Genomic DNA, 24,892 nt, shown 5'->3' with positions numbered 1-24,892 from the left:
ATATATATATGTAACCTTCATATTCTTGATACTGAACATAGTTCCCTGTGCTCTACAGTAGGACCTTGTTGTTTATCCATTCTGTATGTAATAGTTTGCATCTGCTAATCCCACACTCCCACTCCATCCCTCCTCCACCCCCCAACTCCCTCCCCCTGGCCCCGCCCCAGCAACCACAAATCTGTTCTCTGTGTCTGAATTTATTTGTTTTGAAAATAAGTTCATTTGGGTCATACTTTAATTCCACACATAAGGGATATCATATGATATTTGTCTTTGTCTGATTTACTTCACTTGGTATGATAAGCTCTAGTTGCATCCATGTTGCTGCAATGGCATTATTTCATTCTTTTTTATGGGTGAGTAATACTCCATTGTATATATTTACCACATCTTCTTTATCCATTCATCTGTCGATGGACACTTAGGTTGCTTCCATGTCTTGGCTATTGTGAATAGTGCTGCTGTGAACATAAGGGTGCATGTACCTTTTAGAACTATAGTTTTTTCCAGATATATGCCCAGGAGTGGGATTGCTGGATCATGTGGTAGCTCTATTTTTAGCTTTTTAAGAAACCTACATACTGTCTTCCGTAGTGGCTGCACCAGCTTACATTCCCACCAACTGTGTAGGAGGGCTCCCTTTTCTCCACACCTTCTCCAGCATTATGACTTGTAGACTTTTTGATGATGGCCATTCTGACCGCTGTGAGGTGGTACCTCATTGTAGTTTTGATTTGCATTTCTCTAATAGTTAGCGATGTTGAGCACCTTTTCATGTACCTGTTGGCCATCTGTATGCCTTCTTTGGAGAAATGTCTCTTTAGGTCTTCAGGGAGAACTCTCGCAAGGGGCTTTTGTAGTCAGTTGCTTCCTGGGGGCTTCACCCTCCGTGGACTTGCAGGCAGTCATTTTTGCAGGAGCCACTGAACAGAGACCTCCTTACTCAGCCCCCCTGTCCTTAGGCTGGAGCTCTGCAAGCTAGGGGCAACAGTGGGTTACAGAGGGACACAAGGAACTACGAACACAAGCTATTGCTAGAAAGATCTTTAAAGAATAAACTCAAAGCCATGCACGACTTATTGCTTACTGTTGCTGTTAACAGTCAGTACTCACTCGCTGCTTACTCTGGGCCTAAGCTATGCCAAGTCCTATGTGTGCATTACTTCTTGCCAACAATCCTGCAATCATCATCCCCACTTTAGGAGGGAGGCCAGTGGAGCTCAGAGAGCTGGTGTAACTTAGCCAGGATCACACAGCTAGGAAGGTGCTGGGCCAGGAGTCAAACTCAGGCAGTCTGACTCTGGAGACGGCACTGTTACCCAAGTTGCACTGCCCCTCTGGTTTCTACTCAAAGGATTTTTATCACATAGTTTATACAAAGCCCATGTGGGTTATGGAACCCCCACCTACTTACTTATTTATGTCACAGGGAAGAACAAACCTGACTCCATATTGGATCTGTTTCTTTTACTTTAACTTTTGTATTCTATTGCTTTTGCTACAAGTTAAGAATGTTGCCTGTAGCCTGAAATATACAAGAGCCCGTTCTTAAAGCTATAACACTTTTCCATTCATACGGAGATAAAAAGCTGCAGAACAGAATAACATTTGTCTTGCTGGAAGTTTACAGGAACAGTGTGATCTGACTTTCACGAACAGCTGCAAGAACAAAGGATTCCAAGAAGTCTGTGACAACCAACCACACCCCCTCCACTTTTAGTATAAAAGATGCCTGAATTCTAAGTCAGGGAAGACGGTTCTTTGGGACACTAGTCCACCATCTTTCCGGTCTGCTGGCTTTCCAAATAAAGCTGCTGTCCCTTGCCCCAGCTACTCGTTTCCTGACTTACTGGCCTGTCGTGCGGTGGGCAACACGAGCACGGACTCTGTAACATTTACTCTCCACTTCTCACCTCTCTCCTAACTGCATGTCTTCCTCTCCACCAGGAATGCCACCCTCTGTCCCTAAAACCCATTCATCCCCCAAGGCACAGACAAATGTCAACTTTCGGAGAAACTTTGCCCAGTTATCCAAACCAGAAGTAACATCTCCTCCCAAACTTTTCTACCCCCTCCCACCAAAAGTGGGCCTACTTTTTGGGGTACTTGTCCATCTCTTCTCCTTAGACATGTTCATTTTCCTCCCAATGTCATGCTAGTTCTATACTGGCTCCACCTTTCCATTTCCCACTTCTGATCCTTTTCCTTCAAATTATCCTAAACCATTGAATTGCATTATATAACCCTAACATCCCATCATGAAAAGATAAACAGTGCAATGAAAGACTTCTTTTAGCAATACATGTTAATTCTGACATGCATGTTTTACTTATGATAAATTTTAGTTAGAAATTCTTCTTGTTTTCAATTTTTTTTAATAAATTTATTTTATTTATTTTTGGCTGCGTTGGGTCCTCGTTGCTGTGCACAGGCCTTCTCTAGTTGCAGCGAGCGGGGGCTGCTCTTTGTTGTGGTGCGCGGGCTTCTCACTGCGGTGGCTTCTCTTGTTGCAGAGCACGGGCTCTACGCACATGGGCTTCAGTAGTTGTGGCTCGCAGGCTTGGTAGTTGTGTTTCACGGGCTTAGTTGCTCGCGGCATGTGGGATCTTCCTGGACCAGGGCTTGAACCCGTGTCCCCTGCATTGGCAGGCCGATTATTAACCACTGCATCACCAGGAAAGCCCCACTGTTTTTAATTTTTTTTAACACTTTTCTGCTCTCATGATTAACTATTTAGGGGAAAAGAATTCATGAAGGGAAAAATTTTTTTTTTACAAGACAGCTGAAACACCTAACCCTTTAACTACAATTTTGAAGGTATAACATCAAGTTTCAAGTTGAAAGTACAAACTGTATTAAACTTTTCTGGGTTTGTCTTCCACATCAGTTCATTTTCAAATCTCTTAGTGAAGCCAAGGGGAACAAAACACAAGGCAAAGAAAAAAGAAGGGTAGATATTTTTATTTAATGAAAGCACATGTTATGAAATTTTAAAAAGTGAAACCACTGCAAGCAGCAGAGAAAATTCTCATTTCCTCCTTCTATGCTTATTTACTTTCTAGCAAAATATATTGTCTCAACTCCCAGGCCTAAGGAAAATCATCTTTGATATACGAAGTTATGGTGGAAGGTCATTAAGCTGTCATGCTCAAGCCGAATGTTCCTACCACAATGCTTATCAAAGAGTATCAGAAAATGCACCCACTCCGGGCCCCCCCGCTGCGAGCAGACACCACGTGCTTTGCCGAAATGGTTGTACCAAGAGATCAAAAGAAGCTTTAATAGAAAACCAATGCCTTAAACCATTCTGCAGCTAAAACAGAATTCTAGCGTGTCAACACAGAAAGGAAACATCAGCACAGAAAGTTCTTTCATTGAATGCCCGTACAATGCCGCCTACGAACCAGGCGCTGGGCCAAGTATGCACTCACTTTGGCCTCTCAAGAAACGATGAGGCAGGTTACGTTTTCTTAGTCACACCCACTTTACAGATGGGGAAAACTGAGGCCCAGAGCAGTGAAGTGCACCCAGCTAGCACACAACCGCTCTACTACACAGCCATGCAAGACTACACTTTGCCTGACACAGATGATGCAATCTTGGTCCAAAGGTGTTAACTGACTTGCCAGCAGCAAACACTAATGAAGGATTAGATAGATTTCACAGGGGACTGAGATCCTGCTTTTGGAAATGTTCTTGCTAAGAACGACCACAGAAGGAAACATATGTATCGCATCTAAAATATAAAGCACACACAAGAACATTTACTCTCCTGTTTTATAAATCGTTGGCAGAAAGGTGATGCCACTCAAAAAGCAAAGCAATACTATTCCAGAGGAGAGTGTGACAAATGCCTTCTGAGCCCGGCCACTGGACGTGGCAGGAACAAAGGTGAATGCGCTATGCAGTCCAGGCCCTGGGCTCCCCTGTCCTGGCAGACACACCTCTAGCCTGCACTGACTCTGTTACGTTAACACGTCTTGGAGAAGAGCTCTGACCTCTGAAGGTGTTCAGTCCTTGTCTGAGCACTCGTAAGCACAAACAGCTGATCTGCGTGTGCCACGTGCTCATGCAGCTTTTGCTTTCACTATCCGGCCTCCATTTCACCTCTTCCGCTTTGTCTGGGAGTCTTCCTCACCTCCTCCCACCGCATGTGGTCTGGTGGAAGTGGAATCGGGTGCCCGTTCCTCTCCTTACAGAAGGGCGGATGTAACCCACACCGGACCGTGGACCTTGAAGGGAAAGATCCAGAGACTAAGCAACGGATGCAGCCAAACGTGGTCTTCAGCCTCCGCAACAATTCTCTTAGTAGCTCTTGTCACCTCCTAATGAATTCCCTCGGGCTGAAGCTGGACTGATGCAGCACCCAAGGGGGCACTGGCTGAGCTGCGTAGCCAGGTCTTCACTGGGGTCTCAGATCTGACCAGGCTCCGCGCAGAGACGTGGACGGAGAGAGAGGGAATCACTGCTGCATGCGCTGCAATTATTCCCTAATAATAGGCCCTAGTAATAGGTTAGTTAATAATAATTAACTAACAGAGTCAATGCAATTTTGTACTAAGAGACCCTGCACGTGACCTGGAAAGGCTACAGTCCTCCAAAAGTGTGTAATTTAGACTTAAAGAATTTATTCAATCACTGAGCTTAGCAGTTAACAAAGAAAAAGATGAATGGAAGAAGAGTGTACTCACAGTAGATGTCAAAAATAATTGTAACACTCAGGGTGTTTGATCTGCTCTAAGAGATAATGGTTACAAGATGAATCTTAATGTGTCCCAAGATTTGCCCTCTGACCCACTTCTCAAATCTATTTCCAAAAGATCAGCATATTAACCCATGACATTGTAGCAAATATTCAATGGCAAATGTAAAATCCTTTTAGTCTCCTCCTACATCTGAATTCAAAAGTGATGTTGGGGACTTCCCTGGTGGCGCAGTGGTTGAGAGTCCACGGGCCAATGCAGGCGACACGGGTTCAAGCCCTGGTCTGGGAAGATCCCACATGCCGCGGAGCAACTAGGCCCGTGCGCCACAACTACTGAGCCTGCGCTCTAGAGTCTGTAAGCCACAAACAACTACTGAGCCTGCGCGTCTGGAGCCTGTGCCCCGCAACAAGAGAGAGGCCCGCGCACCGCGATGAAGAGCGGCCCCCGCTCGCCACAACTAGAGAAAGCCCTCGCACAGAAACGAAGACCCAACACAGCAAAAATAATAAATAAAGAAGCTTTCATAAAAAAAAAATAGAAAAAGTGATGTTAAATTGAATTCTTGTCGCTGAAAACTGATAGACGCTTGGAAATCTTATAATGATAGTGGGGAAGAGCTTGGGTCAGAAGCACATCTGAGCCAGCCCAAGATTTGGGGAGGGAATCTCTCACTGAGGAAGCAGCCAATGCACTGGCTTTCAAGAGGGAATATGTGTAGTGGATGGAGAGAAACACACACACAACACACACACACACACACCGTCAAGCATGGCCCAAGTCAGTGTTGTCCAAACTTCAGATCAGGGAGCACATCATGAAATCAATTTTGGAATAAAAATAACCTTTGTTTTAATGACATGGAATAGCAAAGCAGAGACATAGAACAGGTTTTTTAAAATAACAGAGTGTGTGAAATACATGAAGCAAGAGTATTGTTTAATAAAGCTTGTTTCTGGTGTGTGTGTGTGTGTGTGTGTGTGTGTATGTGTGTGTGTGTGTGTGTGTGTGTGTGTGTGTGTGCGCGCTTTACTGAGCAAATCTCAGTAAAGCTCTGGGCTGAGTGTGCCTGCCTGCACAGGGCCAGGTGCTTACGGCTGGTTTTGCTAAGCAGCAAATCTGCAACCCAAGGATGCCTTTCTCCGTTTCCTTGAGGGCTTTTAATTATAGAGAGTGGAGTGCCTTGTGCAAGAAGTGCTTGTGAACTGTTACTAATTCATGGCAATGAACTTAAGGGCCAGCAGCTCTCAGATCATAACTCTTCACCACCCTTCACTCAATAGCTCCCTTTCACGGCTCCTCTTCCTCTCGTTCATTCCCTGTTGCTCTGTGTTCCCACTCCACCCAAGCAAACCAGCTCGGTGGCTGAAGATGCAGCTTCAGAACGGGCGCACGGGGGCCTTGGGGGGGCGCATTCTACAAGACTAGTCCCAGACCCGCATTTGCCCAGTAAGCATCCTGTCCTCAGGTATATCTGAGATTTATTAGACTAGTTTGGAAAAAGAGAGGAGGGGCCCCTGGAATTGCGGAAGCACTTAAGCTTCCCAAGACACGTCTTTCCACGGTCCCTGCAAATCTCCTTTGCCCCGCCCAGCTCACGTCACCCTCTGCTCCCTGATCCTTAGTAGGCAAAGTCATGACAGCCTTTGCTCAAAACCACTTAGAATTGCCTCCCTCTGGAAGTTACAAAAGAGAAAATACAGAGATGCATTTTGTAGGGCCAACAAGGCAAACAGAGAGAGAGAGAGAGAGAGAGAGAGAGAGAGTGTGTCTGTGTGTGTGTGTGTGTGTCTGTGTGCGCACGCATGAACAAGCATAAGTACGTTTGTCTAATTAGTTCCCAGCAGTTAAAAATAAGACATTTCACACACACGGGCATTTTTTCAAAAGAGAGGAAGAAAAAGGCCTCTGGATGGTGGCTTCTCTTGCAAGTCTGACAAGGGAGCCTGCATCTTTGAATGCAAACCCTGCTGTGGCTGAATCCTGCCCCGCCCACCATTCATTCCACAGTTGGCCACAGTCTCCACCCTCCCCTACCGCCTCCCAACCTGGAGCCTGAGGGACAAGTTTCCCTGCAGTGAAATTAGGAGGAGACACAATTTTTACACTCACTGCTCTTTTAAAATTAGGCAAACTAAAGTTAGAGGGAAAGTTGTATGTTCCAAAAACACGTGGCAGAATGAATATCTTTGTCCTGAGAAGCGAAAAGCCTTCCTAATTGTTTAATGTAAAAAACAATACAACAGTGTTTCTTCTAAAGGACTCTGACTTAGGAAGCCTGTATGAAACAAATGGCATCCTTCACCTGTAGGCAACTGAGTTAAAGATGAAGATGCTTAATAAATGCAGGAAAGCACCACGTGTCCTGGTCACTCCCTCTTCTCCGACCTCTGTATCAGCTCAAATGCTGCCTTGGTCTTTATGTCGCTGCAAAAGGGTTTCTGGCACATATTTAGTGCTAAACTAGTGCTTCGAAGTTCGCCACCTCCCTCTAGGTTTCCTTAAAAGGAAACACGACAGAAAAAGTCAAACAGAGAAATCAGATCAACATTACCCCGATGTTTGCGAACGTTTTTCTCCACCAAGCGTTGTTCTTTTGGTATTACTTCCACTGGGCACACTGATCGATTCTCGAAAAAAACTGTTTCCCAAACTTTGGCTTTTTGCGTACTGTCACAATTTGTCACATCTGTGCCCCAGCTGTACTATTGCTTATTTACTACTTTTTGTGACATCAGTTCATTTTTAAAGGAAATTTTCAAGTGTTGGAAAGCCATTATCACACACCATAAGCAGAACAAAACCATAAAAGTAAAAACAATGGAAAACAAAGCCACATGACTAAATTCTTTCAGGATAACTGTTGTTGCCACGGCTCTAACCTCAGGCCTTCTCTCTTGGGTAGCAAGGAATTTAGCATCAAGCTAAAACTTTTTCAGTCAATCATGCTCTTCGAACAGCAGGATGGAAAGAGAATTAAAATAATAATAATAGTAACAACTTTGCCACTATGGGACCTAACATTCATTATTCAACATGCATTCATTAGTGCACTAGGGATTATCTTGTTAACCATCAAAAGGCTGGCCCTGAGCGTGTCATGGATGTGGGTATGTGCGTGCCTGTGTGTGTGAGTGTCTGTTACACCAACAAAGAACATGGATGATGGGGTGATTCATCTTCCACGTGACAACCAATGTGGCTACGCAGATTCTAGCCCTTGCTATGTTTTCAGGCTAGAGGGCCTTTTTTGAGGTACGTGTAGTAGTTCCAAAGGTCTTTAGCATTCTAAAGAAAAGCTTGCCACCCCCTGCATGCTCGGTGGGCCCCTAGGGAACTAGGAAACCACGAGAGGAGGAATTACAGAACAGAACAGGTCATGCAGGCATTTAATGTGCACAGACTCGGCCATCCGGCTGGGCAAAAGGGAAAGGAAGCGTGAGTCGTCCTAGGGCGCAGGGGATACACTGTGCAGCCCTGGCACAGAAGCCCCACGAGGAAAAGAAAAGGCCTTGCTACTGCAGTGTTACATCCCACCTGGCGGGATGCGTACTTTGTTTTCCAAACTGCTTGGAGCAAATCAGCGTTCACTTTCATGAGATGACCAGTGTGTCACCACCCAGATTCTCTGCGTCCTGAGCGCTTAGAATTGACTCTGGAACAGACAACATGCTTGCTCCGGATCTGCCGGAGGGGAGAGGGGATATCCTGAGTCCCGGGGAGAGAGAGGCAGCACCTCCAAGCCCTGCCACTGGTCTCTGTTCCCCGGACAACGGCCACTGACAGGCAAGGACATGCCCCAGTGCAGACTGTATTTCTTGTGCTTTTCCACCCCACTCGGCTCCTGAATGCAAGTCAATGGCTTAATCCGGTGCTCGGGTGAAGGAACAGCTCTGTGTTTGTCAGGTGAGCACTTCCAGGAAGTTTCAAAGATGATCTGGACCACATGGAACGTTTGTCTTATACACCGACTTACATGGACTTTCTTCATGTGACTCCTCTGTATTCCCGCAAGAATTTCTTACCCTTTGTAGCAATAAGTTCATTGTGAAGACTTATAAAGCCTCATAATCTTTCACCTTGGTCTGGTGTTCATTGTTAAAAAGGCAAACAGACTTTATTAACTTAAGAAAGCAAGAAACTTTGGGTTAGAAAAGTAACAGAAACTAATTTTAGAAAATGCATAAGAAGAATAAAGAGGAAAACAGAGAGGAGATCCATGCTTACGGCAGATCAACTTACTTCAGGGCCAACGATAACCATATAAACGCTGGGCTCCTCTTGATGCCATTCTTGGGGAGGAAAAAAGAAAAAAAAAGACTTTTAAAACGGTTTTAAGTCACAGCTGAAAACATAGATCAGTTTAATATTAATTACGCTACAATATAAATGATTTCATATCATTTTGCTTTCATTCATATTAGTCAACTTATAATTATTTTAAATGTAAGTATGTGACATTTTATGGTTTTAAGGAAAATATTTTTTTCTAGCGCGTTGCACATTATTCAGAGATCTAATTTATTAGGTAATTAGGATGGATACGCCATCACAATTCAGTATGGATTTTAGAATACACTGAAGCGTCTATAGATTAACTTAAGCAACGCAACAAAACTCCAAATGTATCATACAAATTGGCATGTGTACAATATTGCCAGATAAAATTATTTTAGACTTATCATTATTGGCTGTGTTTTATGATTTCCTCAGAAGCTGAGGGCACAGGGAAGTAGGAAACAACTGAAATGACTACACAGCGAGGTTATTTTTCTGGTTGTTTCCAAAGTGACAATCTAGAAACAGTTCTGCTGATGGGAAAAAAAATGAGAAAACTCAAAGTCCTAAGGAGAGACATGTGAAGACAGGGACCCCAGTGGAATTCCGCAGGTGAAGGGTCCCCTGAGAACACATACCTGAGAATGCATCCACCAGATAGAGAGGGTCTTTCACCTGTCGGAGTCCACAGATCAGGAGAAACACGTGTAGACTGTCAGCACTTTGGTTAATCTCTGCAACAGAAGAGTTCAGGGTATTTTCAACGAAAAGGACTTGAATCGATGACCCGGTGACCATGTCCCTGCAGACACAGCTCAGAGGCTGCTGGGCTCTGACCTCTCAGGCAGCTGCTCCCACGCCTAAATTTTATCTTCATTTCACTGCATGAACTAACCGTTCCTCCTGGTGAATCAACCTGAGCTGAACTTGGCCTAATAAAGTAAAGGTACTTTTGCTGCAGTGCAGAAGGATGAGGTGATAAGAACTGACTCAGTTATTACTGAAATGTCAGCCACAGGTCCTAGAAAATATTTCCATGCAATTCCAGTTAGGAAGAATCTTTTCTTTATGAAACTAGAAAGATGGTTTATATAGGAATGTCCTCTTGAGTTCGTATATGTCTATATATAGGGACACAAGTGTAATGTATACGTGCCCACAGATACATGAAATAAGAGGTTTGGGTTTGTTACATTGAAAGTTGTCGTGTAAGGCGAGTTGCAGGTGACCACACTCTTTGTGGTCCCTCCCAGCAAGAGGTGGAACCCATTTCCCCACCCTTAGACGCTGGGCTGACCTGGTGACTGGTATCAATAACAGAGCGGGAGTGACTTCTAAGTCTTGGCCGTGGGAAGCCTGGTGTGCAGCGTCCCCACCCACTGGGATGCTGCTGCCTTACAGTCAGGCCTGGCTGCCTCCTTAGGAGAGACCCAACCACCCATGCAGGACCCGTCAGGCCTCAGCCCAACTTACAAGTGAGCCCAGCACACACAGTGGAAGCAGGGATGACCCAAGTCCAAACCGCCAATCCGCAAAATCATGAGAAAATCCATGGCGGTTGTTTTAAGTCACCATTTGTTGAGGAGGTTTGTTTGGCAGATCATGCCATCAACAGAAATACTGGGAACGTTCCCCGGTGGTCTAGTGGTTAAGACTCGGCGCTCTCACTGCCACGGCCTGGGTTCAATCCCTGGTCGGGAACTGTGACCCCACAAGCCACATGGCGTGGACCCCCACAAAAAGAAAAGAAAAGAAGCCACCCTGCCTTCTTTATAAAATTTCATTAAAGAAAAAGAAATTATTAATATTAACCCAAGCTAGCCTAAAACTTCACCATTTGCAAACATATGTAATTGGACATAAAATCATGCAAGAAGAAGGTTTTCATTCATTCATCCCATTCTTTTTTTTTTTTTTTTTTTTTTTTTGCGGTGCAGGCCTCTCACTGTTGTGGCCTCTCCCGTTGCGGAGCAGAGGCTCCGGACGCGCAGGCTCAGCGGCCATGGCTCACGGGCCCAGCCACTACATGGCATGTGGGATCTTCCCAGACCAGGGCACGAACCCATCTCCCCTGCATCGGCAGGCAGACTCTCAACCACTGCGCCACCAGGGAAGCCCCATCCCATTCTTAATGCAAATAATGCAAATAATTTCATTCCCTCTGTGCTTTTGAGTAGTAATATAATTAGAATGAATGTAATAAGATATATTGACAGCATTCTCACAAAATCACAAAAGCTAATAATAATAATAATACATAACCAGCACTGGAGAAAGTCTTTACTGAAGTGTTAAGATTCAGATGTCCTCTTAGAAAAACCTTAAACCATTATTACAGTCTCTGAATTGACTGTTGACAATTTCATTGAGATATGTTGAGTTTTTTTTGTTATATATTTTTCCTGTATTTTCAGTATTGAAACTAACCTTAGAAATACAGACCTTCGTGAATACTTCTTTGACCAAAGGTTTAAGCTAGAGGCTATGTCCAGAATTTGAATCTGAGATCAGAAGAATCTGAGGTCAGGCATTTGAATCTGGGGTCAGGAGACAAACTCTTCTCTTTAGTGAATGATGTAGGGGACTTCCCTGGCAGTCCAGTGGTTAGGACTCCACACTTCCACTGCAGGGGGCACAGGTTCAACCCCTGGTCAGGGAACTAGGATCCCGTGTGCTGAGTGGTGCGGCCATAAAGAAATAAAATAAAATTAAAATAATAAAAAATAAATAAATTTTAAAAAATGATACAAATTGAAGAATACCATTAAGGAAAGGAAGGTCAGGTGTGAAAAACAGCCCGAACCCTCATAGTTAGGCAAGAACCATCAATGAATGCTAAAACTGGTGAGGGGAAGTTTGATGAGGACAGAAATTACAAGTGCCTTCTCAAAAGTAACTTATTGATTACAAAGGAAATATAACACCTGGACATGGGGAAACCGAGAAAGACACCCCCTTAACTAAGGGAAGAAACCTTAACCAGTGCACATGGCTTTATTTACACACACACACACACACACACACACACACACACACACACAGAGTTGATATATTTTTTTAAAAATCACCAGTAATGGAAGAAGGTGATGTTATGTGTCTCCAGGTGTGATACAGTGAGAAGGATACAGCATCCCTTACATCATCATCATCATGTAAATACATGGAATATCCACTCAACTATACAAAAGGAGTGAAAAAAAGGAAGGCGGAAGGAGAACCATGGAAGTACCAAAAAGAGGGGGAAATCAAAGAACCTGTATTACCACACTGAAAAAAAGTAAATACAAAAACAAAACAAACACAAAGACGGCATCCAGAGACGGCACCCAAAGAAAGCCCTATTTTAAGAACCGATGTGATGTCTCGGTAAAAAGGCTGCATCTAATTCTTTCTTTTTGCTTTGTGGCAAGTGTAGATGTTGGAAACCTACTTTGTTGCTTGACTTCGATTTGGCACGTGTTAGCTACTCAGAACAGCAGGTTCGGAAGACCCGCTGGCCTTCTGGTGAGGTAAAGCTGGAGAAACGTGGCCCTCTGCGTACCCCAGGATCCCTGGGAAAGCCAAGCTCGAGAGACAATAATGCATAATTTACAACACTGATCTTCACAACGTGCTGACTATGACTTACAGTAAGATGTACACACTATACTGCAACCCTGTACACGTGAAATATGTGTTTATACATACAGACACACAGACACGGTACAGTTTCAAAGAATCATTTAGATTTACTGCATACAGGCGCTCTGATATTTTCTATTCTATTTTTTAAAGCGCTGCTGCCCAGTTCACTAAATGATTTTGATCCCCCCCAACCTACCAGACCCTAGAAGTAGACGGAGTTAAATCCCAAATTCTCTTGCCTCTTTCCCCCTCTTCTTCCTGGGCAGGAGATCAAATGTCATGGGAATTTAGAAACCTATATTAGAATAGGATCAAACAAAGAACTTTGTCTTATTCTTTGTCTTATTCTAGGATTTAAGGCTTTGTCTTATTCTAGGATTTAAAAAAAATTTTTTTTAATTAAATGCAGAGACAACATTTGGGTTTGAGAGCTTACATGCACTTTTCCCATACACCAATATCGTTTTCAGGAAATGCAGTGCAAAAATCCTGATCAAACAACCAAGGTCTCAGGCCCGACCTCATGGATGCATCAACTCTAAGCAATTCCATTTCAGCTTCTCCCAGGGCCTTGGCCAACTTTAGGGAAATGTACCGTGTTCATTCTTAGATTTTAAAAAAGAACTAAAACGTACTGGCCTCTAGAGGTTTGGAGGTGAGGCAGGTACCTACCTAATTTTTTTAGTGGATTTCATTTCCTCATTTTAACCCCAAGCTTATTTTTCTTCTCTTTACTTTTCCTCTCACATCTGGGATTCGCAGAAGTCAAGGTTGGAACTCATCCCTTACAAATGCAACCATTTACGTGTCTTTCCGATATTACCATTTCCTGGAGAACGGTATTTTTATCTACAAAACGAAACGTGTTGATTTCATGGTCTGGCACCCTAGCGGTCCCAACAGACTAAGCACGACGCTCCCAAATCCTCTAAGTGACTCATCCATCCGCTGGTTCTAGAATAGAAATCCGATCCACGTTTAAGCTACTTTCTTTGCCGTTTTCTATTCCAGCAGCTCTGTCATTTTTTTTTTTTTTCACGCGTGATTATAAGAAGAGAATTCAAGAACTTCTGTTGATTAGACTTAGTGACTTTTAGCTGAAAAATTTCATTTTGGGGGCTGTGAACGCATACGGGGATCTAATGACATGAATTTTCCATGTGAAAAAACAAGTGAGAGGGTTTCCCTGGTGGCGCAGTGGTTGAGAGTCCGCCTGCCGATGCAGGGGACACGGGTTCGTGCCCCGGTCCGGGAAGATCCCACATGCCGCGGAGCGGCTGGGCCCGTGAGCCATGGCCACTGCGCCTGTGCGTCCGGAGCCTGTGCTCCGCAACGGGAGAGGCCACAACAGTGAGAGGCCTGCGTACCGCAAAAAACAAACAAAAAACAAAAAACAAGTGAGTTTTCCTAGGAACAGCCTGAGGAAGGAAAATATGACCATTTGAGTTTTGCATATGAGAGTTTCCATATAGAAATACAAATAGAGTTTTAAAGAAGAAAGAGAGAAAATTAAATAAACAGTGAAAATAGAAATAAAATAAAAATAAAAACCAAGAAGGTGTGTCCGGGTCAAGTTTAAGCTTTCACAGTTTCGGGATTTGATGGCCTGAGAGGCACCATTACTCTAGATGCATTAGTTACTGGCATTTAAAAGCAAAATTCCTGCATCACTGAATCATAACAACATTTAAGACGTACCTGAAAACACAAAGACCAGATAACTAACTTGATGTCTAAACACATACCTTCGGATCAGAAGAGCTAATGAGAACATCGCGTGAAAAATTACAACAATGCCACTTAGTGCCTTTCATCTATTTTATTCTTTATTTGTTCCTAGTTGACCTGTTTGATCATGGAATCTGGTTGGCATACAACTGATTTCATGTTTTAAACTAAGGAGACTTAGTTAATTTGTTACCTTGGGCTTAGAGATATAACTGAACATTCTCAGCAAACCCGAGACATACCTTAAAGGGGAATAAACCCCGAAATTGACATCAGATATTTAAGAAGGTGACTATAAACCCTGGGGACTAATCCGCTACCCGCCTATTAATATTCAGTGTTCAGTGAGGCCCTTCCCAACCCACTCCCCTCGATTTCAAGGTTAACAATTCATAGGAATCCAGAGGGTGAGGATTTGATCACTAACGGTCTGCATCAAGTTCACTGTCACTTCTGTTTTCACTGTCTCAGCCCAGAGTGGAAGTGACAAAACACAATCATAGGTTTAGAATGCTCCAGTGGCCAGGGTGAGATAGAGGATGGGTGAGAAAGATGGTCTACCTCTGGAGTCTGAAAGTTGACAAAGATGAATGACTGTACAAATGAGAACAGACACCTGATCATAAAACCCTGAGACGCCGCTGAATTCTCCACCTTAACGCTTAAGCCATCCTCCAGCAGTCAGCTCCCGCAGTCCCCGCCGGAGCCTCCCTGAGCCCATATATTCTGAATGTATTTACAGCTTCTGATTGCACACATTAGGAGTGAAGTGAAGCCAACGTTCCCAAGAGGGGATGTTGTCTGCGGAGTAGTTTAAATGTCCTGGCTATTCCGTTAATCACTCAACAGTAAGACTGGTGAAACAAGCAACCATCAGGGTACAGACCTTGATGACAAATCACTCTCCTTTTGGAAATTATGAATCTTAGTTACACCACAACAGTGACCTCTGATATACAGAAGATGGAATAACCTTACAACAGGCCTTTTTTTTTTTTTTTTTTTTTTTTTTTTTTTGCGGTACGCGGCCCTCTCACTGCTGTGGCCTCTCCCGTTGGGAAGCACAGGCTCCGGACGCACAGGCTCAGCGGCCATGGCTCACGGGCCCAGCCGCTCCACGGCATGTGGGATCTACCCGGACCAGGGCACGAACCCGCGTCCCCTGTGTCGGCAGGCGGACTCTCAACCACTGCGCCACCAGGGAAGCCCACAACAGGCCATTTAAAATGGGCCTCCTGGTTCTGAATAACGGCTTACACTTCCTGACATGATAAAGCAATTGGATGGTGTGGGTTCATTTGTAATGCTGACAGGAGTTCTGCCATTCTTGTTGAGATTGATGTAAAACACTTGGAAAACTATTTCTAATCAAATGTTTGGAAATTTCTTCTTTTCAAGGGAAGCGAACGCTGACACGGAGTACGTGTTGGAGGTTTTGTCTGAAGTTTTCGGAGTAAAAACAGGCCTGGGGTGTCCTCCTGTCTGCTGAGGGCAGGACGCTGATTTTGCATTTTCACTCTCTTCTCTGACATTTACAGCAGGACCTGCAACTTCAACTCCCCCTAATCGTACCCCCTGCATTGTCGTCTTTAGAGAGAAGTATTTCTGGTTAAAAGAGATGACTTCTCAGGCCTCACATTGTATTTGCTGAGATAATTTTAGCTGTTCTAGTACCTTTACCAGAATTACAGGGCTGATCAGCCTGCAAGGCAGTTATAATCCCAAATAGCATAAACTTATGGGCTTCATCTGCGGACAACTGAAGTTTGTACACTTCAAGACATTGTACAATACAATAAAATTTTGCTTAAACAGCGTTTTTATGCTTGGGTCATGCCATGCACAGAAAACACAGTGGTACCACACGTAGAGAAAATGGTACCCTCCCAGCTTCACTGATGGACGCGCACCCTGATGTCACCTTTCCAAGCTGACACACTTACACATCACGTAAGATGTGTGAAAGCTCTGGTTAAGTGCATAATCTAATCCAGCAATTCTATTTTTAGGAATTGCTCCTAAGAAAACAGTTGGGCAAACATATGAAGATGAAAATCCTAGAACTTTCATCCCTGCATATCAAAAAGTTTTTAAAAAAATCTAAATTCCCAACCAAAAGGATTGTTTGGATACATTTATAGAATTTTAAATACAATAAAGGAATTAAAAACATGATGTAATTAGAACCAATAAATTTATATTTCAAGGTATAATGCCAATGTATTACAAAAATCAAGTGTATCTCTATATACTAGCAACAACTAAAATTCAAAACTGAAATAAAAAGAAAACCTTTAGGGTTTCCCCGGTGGCACAGTGGTTGAGAGTCTGCCTGCCGATGCAGGGGACACGGGTTCGTGCCCCGGTCCGGGAAGATCCCACATGCCACGGAGCGGCTGGGCCCGTGAGCCATGGCCCCTGGGCCTGCGCGTCCGGAGCCTGTGCTCCACAACGGGAGAGGCCACAACAGTGAGAGGCCCACATACCGCAAAAAAAAAAAAAAAAAGAAAAAAAGAAAACCTTTATAGCACATCAAAAATAATAAAATCCTTAAGAATATTTTTAAAAGACATGAAAGACCTGTACAAATCATCATGAAGATAAGTAAGACCCAAGCAAAATGGAAAGATACATCATGTTCAGAGATCTTAAGACAAATTATTGTTAAGACAGCGATTCGCTCTAAAATGATCTGTGGATTCAATACAAGATTTTACAGAAATTGACAAGATGATTCTAAATTTTGGATATGGATATGCAAAAAACCTAGAAGAGCTAAAACAATTCTGAAACAAACTCATAGGCTAACCCTATCTGATTTCTACACGTACCATAAATCTACAACAAGACAGCATGATACTGGCATAAAGGTAGATTTATACAGACACAAAGGAACACACACAGTAAACTGACTCTCAGCAAAGGAACCAGAGTGATTCATTGAAAAACATTTTCAATGATACTGCACTTTACAGAAAAAAAATGAATTTCGATCCCTACCTCCTAATATCACACACAAAATTTAATTTCAGATGGATTACAATCTTAATGGAAAAGCTTAAACTTGTGGAGGAAAAAACAAGGAAAATATCTTTTCGACCTTAGGGTAGGCAAAGATTTCTTAGGCAGGACCCCAGAGGACTAACTGTTAAAGAAAAAATTGGTAAGCTAGACTTCAACAAAATTTAAAACCTCTGCTCTTCAAAAGACATAGTTAAGAACACGGAAAGGTAAACCAGAGAATGGAAGAAAACATTCACAATATACGTATCTGACAAAAAGCTTCTACCCAGGGGGAAAAGAAAAGCAGAAAACCCTCCTGCAGACCAAGAATTAAAAGACAACACACTAAAACATTTGGGCAAAAGGCCTGGCTAGACACCTCACCAAGGAAGATATCGATACCTAAATGCCCAACACCAATCAAATACCATTTCATGATCCCCCCTAGGACAACTACAATTAAATAGACTGTCCACACCAATTGTTGGCAAGGATGTACCGTAACTAGGTCTCTCATCAATGTCTGCGGAAATGTAAAATGGTACAACACTTTCGAAAACTGTTCGGCTGTTCTTTTCTAAAGTTAAGCATGGGTCCACCCTACACTCAAGCTATTCACAAGAATGTGGAGAGAGAGCAGTTTTATTTATAGTACGTAAAAATGGAAAACAATTCAAAAGTCCATCAACAGGAAAACAGAGAAACAATGTGGGACACATCCATACAATGGAATAGGACCCAGTAATAAAAAAGGAGGAGCTACGGAGACCCACAATATGCATGAATCTCAAAAACATGATGTTGAGCAAAAAAGATGCCAGACGCAAAAAGTACTTACTGTATGATTCCACTTAGATGAAGTTCAAGAACTGGTAAAACGAATCGATGGTGATAGAGATTGGAATGGGGTCCCTTACAGAGGGATGGGAATTAAATATGGAAAAGCACAAGAGGGAACTTTCTTGAGCAGTGGGAAGGTGATCTGTCTGGATTAGGGTATTTATACATTTGTCAGGACTCATCTAATCTTACCCTAGAAGTCTGTACTTCACGCCACGTAAATTTTACTTTAGTTTAGAGATTTTTAAAAAAGAATAAGTTAGCTCATATTGTTACTAACATAATGAATAAATAAAGCAGGTTAGAGCAGTAAGTACAGTTTGACTCTACTTTTGTCTTTTAAAAATCATATATATGATTATTTATACATATGTATTATTTAAACATAAAGTATAAAGTCACACCTAATTATATATAATTTATATATAATCTATATATAATATAAATAATATAGGTATCATACATATTATGCATTTACAATAAATATACAAATATCACATATTTATATATTTACATGATTTTAAAAGACAAAAATATATAATAGGTTAATACAGCTATAATTTAATATTATATATTAATGCATGAAAAGCATTAATATATATATGTAAAATTGTTGAGAAAGATATATCAAAACACTAATAGCAGTTCCTTTTTGGTGCTGAGATTTCAAGTGGTTTAAAAGTTTGTTTCTTAATCTGATCTTCATCTTACAATGGTCACTTTTTTTTTAATTTTTGGCCACGCCACGCGGCTTGCAAGATCGTAGTTCCCCGACCAGGGATCGAAGCCGGCCCCATCGGGGATAGCGCCAAGCCCTAACCACTGGGCCGCCAGGAAGTCCCACAAGAGTCACTTCTTATGTGTGTAGCTAATAACGTAACACCGAATGAACACAGGAGGATGGCATCCTTAATAAGGACAAACGTCACAAGATACTAGGTGTTTGGGAGGTTTGTCCGAAGAGCAGCGTCGCAGAGGCTGGCACTACGCGTCCTCCTGCGTCTCAGCTGCACCCCCATCCTCACTGGGATGGGACCACTGACGACACCTCGGCAAATGGGGAGAAACCAAGTTTGTTCTAATCATGCCTTGCTCCCTCCTTTGTTCTACCCAAAGAGTCCATTTCTTTGACCCTGGCAGCCTCTTCTTCAAAACCATGTGAACCTAGCAAGGAACTGACGCAAGTTGGCGAGATGCACTTGAGTCAAAATCCTACCAGAAGATTTCATCTCTTACCTGAACGCTGAAGGAAGGTGTTCCAGTTAAAGGTGGTGTTCGGCACTGTTGCAATTCCTGGGTCAAAGGAAAGAGAACAAAAGAAAGTTCATGCTGTTGAGACATAACCAGTTATTTTGTGTTGACATTCAACTAGCCGTCATACTCGGTTCTTATAAAGAACTAAAGTTCTGAGGGCTTTGCTGAATTCCCATGAATCTCTCCAAGCCTGTGAGGTTTAAAATGAGCCCACAGGGACTTCCCTGGCGGTCCAGTGGTTAGGGCTCTGCGCTTTCACTGCCGAGGGCTCGGGTTCGATCCCGGGTCGGGGAAGTAAGATACCGCGTGCCACGTAGTGAGGCCAAAAACAAAAATAAAAAGTAAAATAAAATTCGCCCACAGTTCCCAAGGAGAAAAGATCCATCACTTTCAACCCCACCATCCATTCCTGGGCCAAACTGTCTCTAGGTCACAGAAAGCTTGAGTTCCTAAAAAATGCATATAGGTGACAGGTATCCCAAACATTCCCAACTAAACTCTAAAAGAAATTACACAGAAATTATGTCTGTATTTAAAATTCCTCATCTCAACCTTCTAAATCATACATAATTTCCTGCTATCTGTGTCAGTTTCTCAGCCAGCTTTCAGTTTAAAGTTCTCTGAAAAAACGAACATTTTAAGATTTCAAAAATCCAGAGGCAACATTTAACAGATTACCTCGAGAGCAGAAAAGATGTGAAATTTTATGGAATGTAAATTAAGTCGTCGAACCGCCTCTCCAAGGCACTTGTAAGCTGGCCATTCACACTGACTAATACAGACTACAGTTAGTAAAGTTTGTAGTAAAGTCCACTCCACGCCTGCCCCAGCACAGACTGTGAGTGGATGTGTTCCACCCGGTCCTGGAAACCCTTAATCCCTGTTAAGCAGGTTGAGTCCTCTCGTTTATCCGGCTGGAAACCGAGATTCATTGCAGTTAATCGGGATACAAAATGTTAGGTGTCAGAGGCTGTGTCCAAACCCACGCGCTGCATCAAAGCCCATGTTTTTCCTGCAGCACCAACGTCTTCCGTGGCTATAAACGAGGGGCTGTGGCAGAGGAATGGAAGGTCCAACCCCAGGCCTGCCCTGACACTTACACACCCCTTTTATGCATACTGAGTCAGTGCATCGTTTTTTAAATGGGGGCTAAAAGAAAGAGTTCATTTCATGAGTGATTCTGCTGCTAAAAGTATCCCTGAAACCACTAGAGCCTTGATAATGTGATGTTTATAAGGTGGACTTGTTCGCGTGACCCTGGGCTCAGCACGGGTTCACACCTAAGCTCAGAATCAGCCACATGTTCTCTGGAGCTACTGTTTCCCTGATCTCGATTTTGCGCGTCAGTGGTTCTTCCCTGGTGGCGCAGTGGTTAAGAATCGCCTGCCAAGGCAGGGGACACGGGTTCGAGCCCTGGTCCGGGAAGATCCCACATGCCGCGGAGCAACTAAGCCCGTGCGCCACAACTACTGAGCCTGCGCTCTAGAGCCCACGAGCCACAACTACTGAGCCCACGTGCCTAGAGCCCGTGCTCCGCAACGAGAAGCCACCGCAATGAGAAGCCCGCGCACCACAACAAAAAGGAGCCCCCGTTTGCTGCAACTAGAGAAAGCCTGCACACAGCAACGAAGACCCAACGCAGCCAAAAATAAGTAAATAAATAAATTTATTAAAAACAAAACAATGTAGTGATAGTTTCAGGTGTACAGCAAACTGATTCAGTTTTACATATACATGTATCTACTCTTTTTCAAATTCTTTTCCCATTTAGGTTGTTACAGAATATTGAGCAGAGCTCCCTGTGCTATACAGTAGGTCCTTGTTGTTTATCTATTTTAAATACAGCAGTGTGTACATGTCAATCCCAAACTCCCTAACTATCCCTTGCTCCCACCCTTCCCCTCTGGTAACCATAAGTTTGTTCTCTAAGTCTGTGAGTCTGTTTCTGCTTTGTAAATAAGTTCATTTGTATCATTTCTTTTTAGATTCCACATATCATACGATATTTCTCTTTCTCTGTCTGACTTCACTCAGCATGACAATCTCTAGGTCCATGCCTGTTGCTGCAAATGGCATTACTTCATTCTTTTTAACGGCTGAGTAATATTCCACTGTATATATGTGCCACATCTTCTTTAACCATTCTTCTAACATTTTAAATTATTCTTTTATAAAGTAGCCTTATTTTTATCTTAATGTTAAACATAATAAAAGTGTGCCCATTCTACTATTTTCAAGTAAATCCCAGACATCATGTTATTTCATTTCAGCAGGTATCTCTACAAGATAAAAGACTCATTTTTTTTTCAAATATACATATATTTAAAATTTCTTACCTTGACTCTGGACATAGATCTTATCCTTGGCATGTGGCTTTTGAAAAGAGGGGAGAAAGAAAAAAAAGTAAGTTTGCTAGTCCATTCCCATTGCTGCTTAGAGAGAAAATGAAGGCCATAAAAATATCCTGTTGGAAAACATCACAAAGAATCATCTACACAGCCACTCACAGACTAGTTACTTTATCAGAGCAAAGAGTTACCTCTGCTTTTAATGGGGGTCAGCCCATTACAAACACAGCTTATCTAAGGGAAGAAGTACAAAGAGGTCCCTTAAATCAGGCATAATGCAATATTACCAATTTATAGTTACTATGTGAGTAGAAAAGTGATGAAGCTCAGACAGAGAACATGCCAGGGACACAGCCCATCAGGTGCGTATCAGGAGCTGAGGTTGAAGGCAGACGTTTTGGAAAATGTGGTTTGTGGATACAAACCCTTGAATAGAGAGAGTACACTCCCCACCTTTGGAGAAGAAAGGAGGAGGGGGAGGGGGGAGGAGAAGAAGATGAAGACAGAGGAGGAGATGGGGATGGAGGGGGAGATGGAGATGGGGATGGAGGAGGGGTACCCAGTATGTTGGGAAACAAGAGAACAGGCACCAGGGGTCGGATTCTTCCAGGATGTGAATGGACTGGTCTCAAGGACCCTGTAAGGACCTCCCCCAAAGCCCCTTTGACATCAAGGGACACCGTGACACTTGCATGACTGATCTAGATATGTGTCCCCAGATGCATACGTACTATCCCTGGTCGTGTTTTCTGGCGGAACTTCATAAAACTACTAGAAAGAAAAAGAATCCATTTCTCAAGCTCGTTTTGAAACAGTGACATAGATATTTTTAAAATCAGGTTTAGACCCAAAGGTGGATGTTACGGGAGCAGAGTGAGAAATCGCTTTAAAGGGCAGCAGGGTCAAGTAGGTGCAGAGGGCTGTTTCTCGTAAGTGATCAAAGATATGGTCATTCTGGTGATAAAGTCTGAAAAGGTGCATCTTTCTACCATGTGGCCTGAATATCAGCTCCATGCATGAAACGACTACACTAGGTAAAGAGTGGCCATCACAGAAGTTGCATCTTCGTGCTCTCTCTACCTAAACATGTGTGGAGGGCTCTGGTGGTCCTCCAGGTGACCGGGATCCTGCGAATTGCATGTGGTCTGCTGACCCACTTTGACCTTCATCCTCAAATCAGCTTTATGTTTCGGGAAACAAACTAAAGGTGAGGCAGTCCCGACAAGGGAGAGACGATCAAAGGGGAGAAGAGGGAGTTACCCTGCCCTCCGCCTGGTGGATGGGAAGGTTCTGGGAGAGGCAGCATCTGGCCATCCTAGGACGGCTGAATGGAAGTTGGTACGGAGGGACCTCCCTGGCGGTCCAGTGGTTAAGACTCCAGGCTTCCAATGCAGGGGGTGCAGGTTCGATCCCTGGTCGGGGAACTAAGATCCCACACTCCATGCACGGCACGGCCAAAAAAAAAAATAAGGAAGTTGGTACAGAGACACAAGTCTTGGTTTGGTTTTGCTTTTGACCTTAGCATTACATTTTATATTTATCCATCAGAGGTACCTGAGACCTCTAAAAGTCTTGAGTATCCTCCTCCATACGCCACATAGCAGGATGCAGCCCCTTTTAAAATGCCCTTAAAATAGCAAGCCTGCAAAAAAAAGAGCTTCAAAAATCTCTCTACTAGTTAAAAAAAGATATTAACCTTAATGGAAAAAAAATGGTTAATAGCAGCCATTTGAAATCAGAGTTTAGCTCAGAGCCCTAAAATATTCCTTTTTGTTAAATTATAATTTCACTAGAAAACTGAAGAAAATTGTACTGGAATAGAGTGCAGGCTAAGAGTGCCTCTTCTTTAACCAGACCTAAGCCTACAACATTGGCTCAAAAAATGTCCATAAGAAGGATATTGAAGCACTGTCAAAAATATACCCGGATAGCATTTTAACTTTAAAGGTAACACGAGTGTTTGACAAAAACAGATTCACTATAATTCTATATAAATTCAATTCATGACTGTCAGGCAAAATGGAGATTACAGCCTTACTACTATTTTCATTAGAACTGTGCCGTGCAGTTAGAAATATATAAACGCCAAATGCTCCTCTCAAGAAAGTTCCTTTGGGCACAAACAAAAATTAATTAATTAAAAGGGTATCTCAACTCTATAAACAGAATAAGTTGACTCTGTATGGAAATGCCTGGGTTTATCTGCTGATCTCACCTATCTCTGAGGATTATTTCCCCCAAATCTATTGAACTCCCCCCCCAAAACAAGTAAGTATCAAGTCCAATACAGACTTTTAAAACATGTCATAAATGGTATTTGAAGATCTTATCCGAGCAAATCAAGAAAATAGAGGAACAGTATAAAGGAAATCTGCATCTGAGTTATTTTTAATCATTGTAAGAAAGGCGATCTGGCAAAAGCCAATTGGCTTATACTGATTTCGAAAATCATTTTCTATATTAAAATGCTCTAAATACAAATTAGCTTTCTTTGCTCAATATTTATTGTTGTTTTACTTGCCTTGAAATAACATGAGTCGAAGTCCTTATATATATCATTTCCCTTGGAAGATCAGCTCATTGATGCATAAAATGAAAAAGACGTGTGTGTGTGTGTGTGTGTGTGTGTGTGTGTGTGTGTGTGTGTGTTGGAAGGGTGGAGAGGGAAGATTCTCCATTTTTTCCTCCATTTTTAAAGTCTATGAGAAAACATTACTTAATTTGACCCACTACTAAATATAAAAAGTCAGTGCCCTATAAACACATGTGACTTTGTAACAGACCCAGATGCTCAGTTATGCCTTTTTATGATGGAATACCAGACAGCCAGCAACAACAAAAAGATTTCCCATTCTTTTATTAATATAACCTTCTGAAATTAAGCTTTCCACCAAATGGAAACCACAATAAATATTACTTTTAAAATCTATGCACAATTTCATCCTCTACATCCTAGTGACAAAAATATTATTTTACAACTTCTGATGATGGCTTTGTTAAAAGTCATTTAAAAACAGCTACAAATTACTTAGAAGAAATCATGGCCTGTAAGTGTATAGCTTTCAAAATACATCACAAAACACAGAAATTGGGCATTTTTCAGGGGACACG

General features: G+C 42.7%; 1 protein-coding gene across 5 annotated transcripts in view; it reads right to left on the bottom strand.

Moving 5' to 3' along the window:
- The window catches only part of GLT1D1 (glycosyltransferase 1 domain containing 1), a 152,631-nt gene that overhangs the window by 82,431 nt on the left and 45,308 nt on the right, over window positions 1–24,892 (bottom strand). For all 5 annotated transcript variants that reach the window (XR_010933393.1, XM_067701210.1, XM_067701211.1 and 2 more), the window contains 4 exons: window positions 21,770–21,806; window positions 19,416–19,472; window positions 9,623–9,718; window positions 8,949–8,998 (listed from right to left, as the gene is read on the bottom strand). Coding sequence is in view for 4 of the 5 variants with exons in the window: in XM_067701210.1 (XP_067557311.1) it covers window positions 8,949–8,998; window positions 9,623–9,718; window positions 19,416–19,472; window positions 21,770–21,806 (240 nt within the window). In the remaining variant the exon portion in view is untranslated. The remainder of the gene's footprint in view (window positions 1–8,948; window positions 8,999–9,622; window positions 9,719–19,415; window positions 19,473–21,769; window positions 21,807–24,892) is intronic.

This window comes from Pseudorca crassidens, chromosome 12, assembly GCF_039906515.1.
Source record: "Pseudorca crassidens isolate mPseCra1 chromosome 12, mPseCra1.hap1, whole genome shotgun sequence".
In the NCBI taxonomy this organism is placed as follows: Eukaryota; Metazoa; Chordata; class Mammalia; order Artiodactyla; family Delphinidae; genus Pseudorca; species Pseudorca crassidens.
Note: the sequence above shows the minus strand (reverse complement) of the source record. Positions and strands in the feature narration are given on the sequence as shown.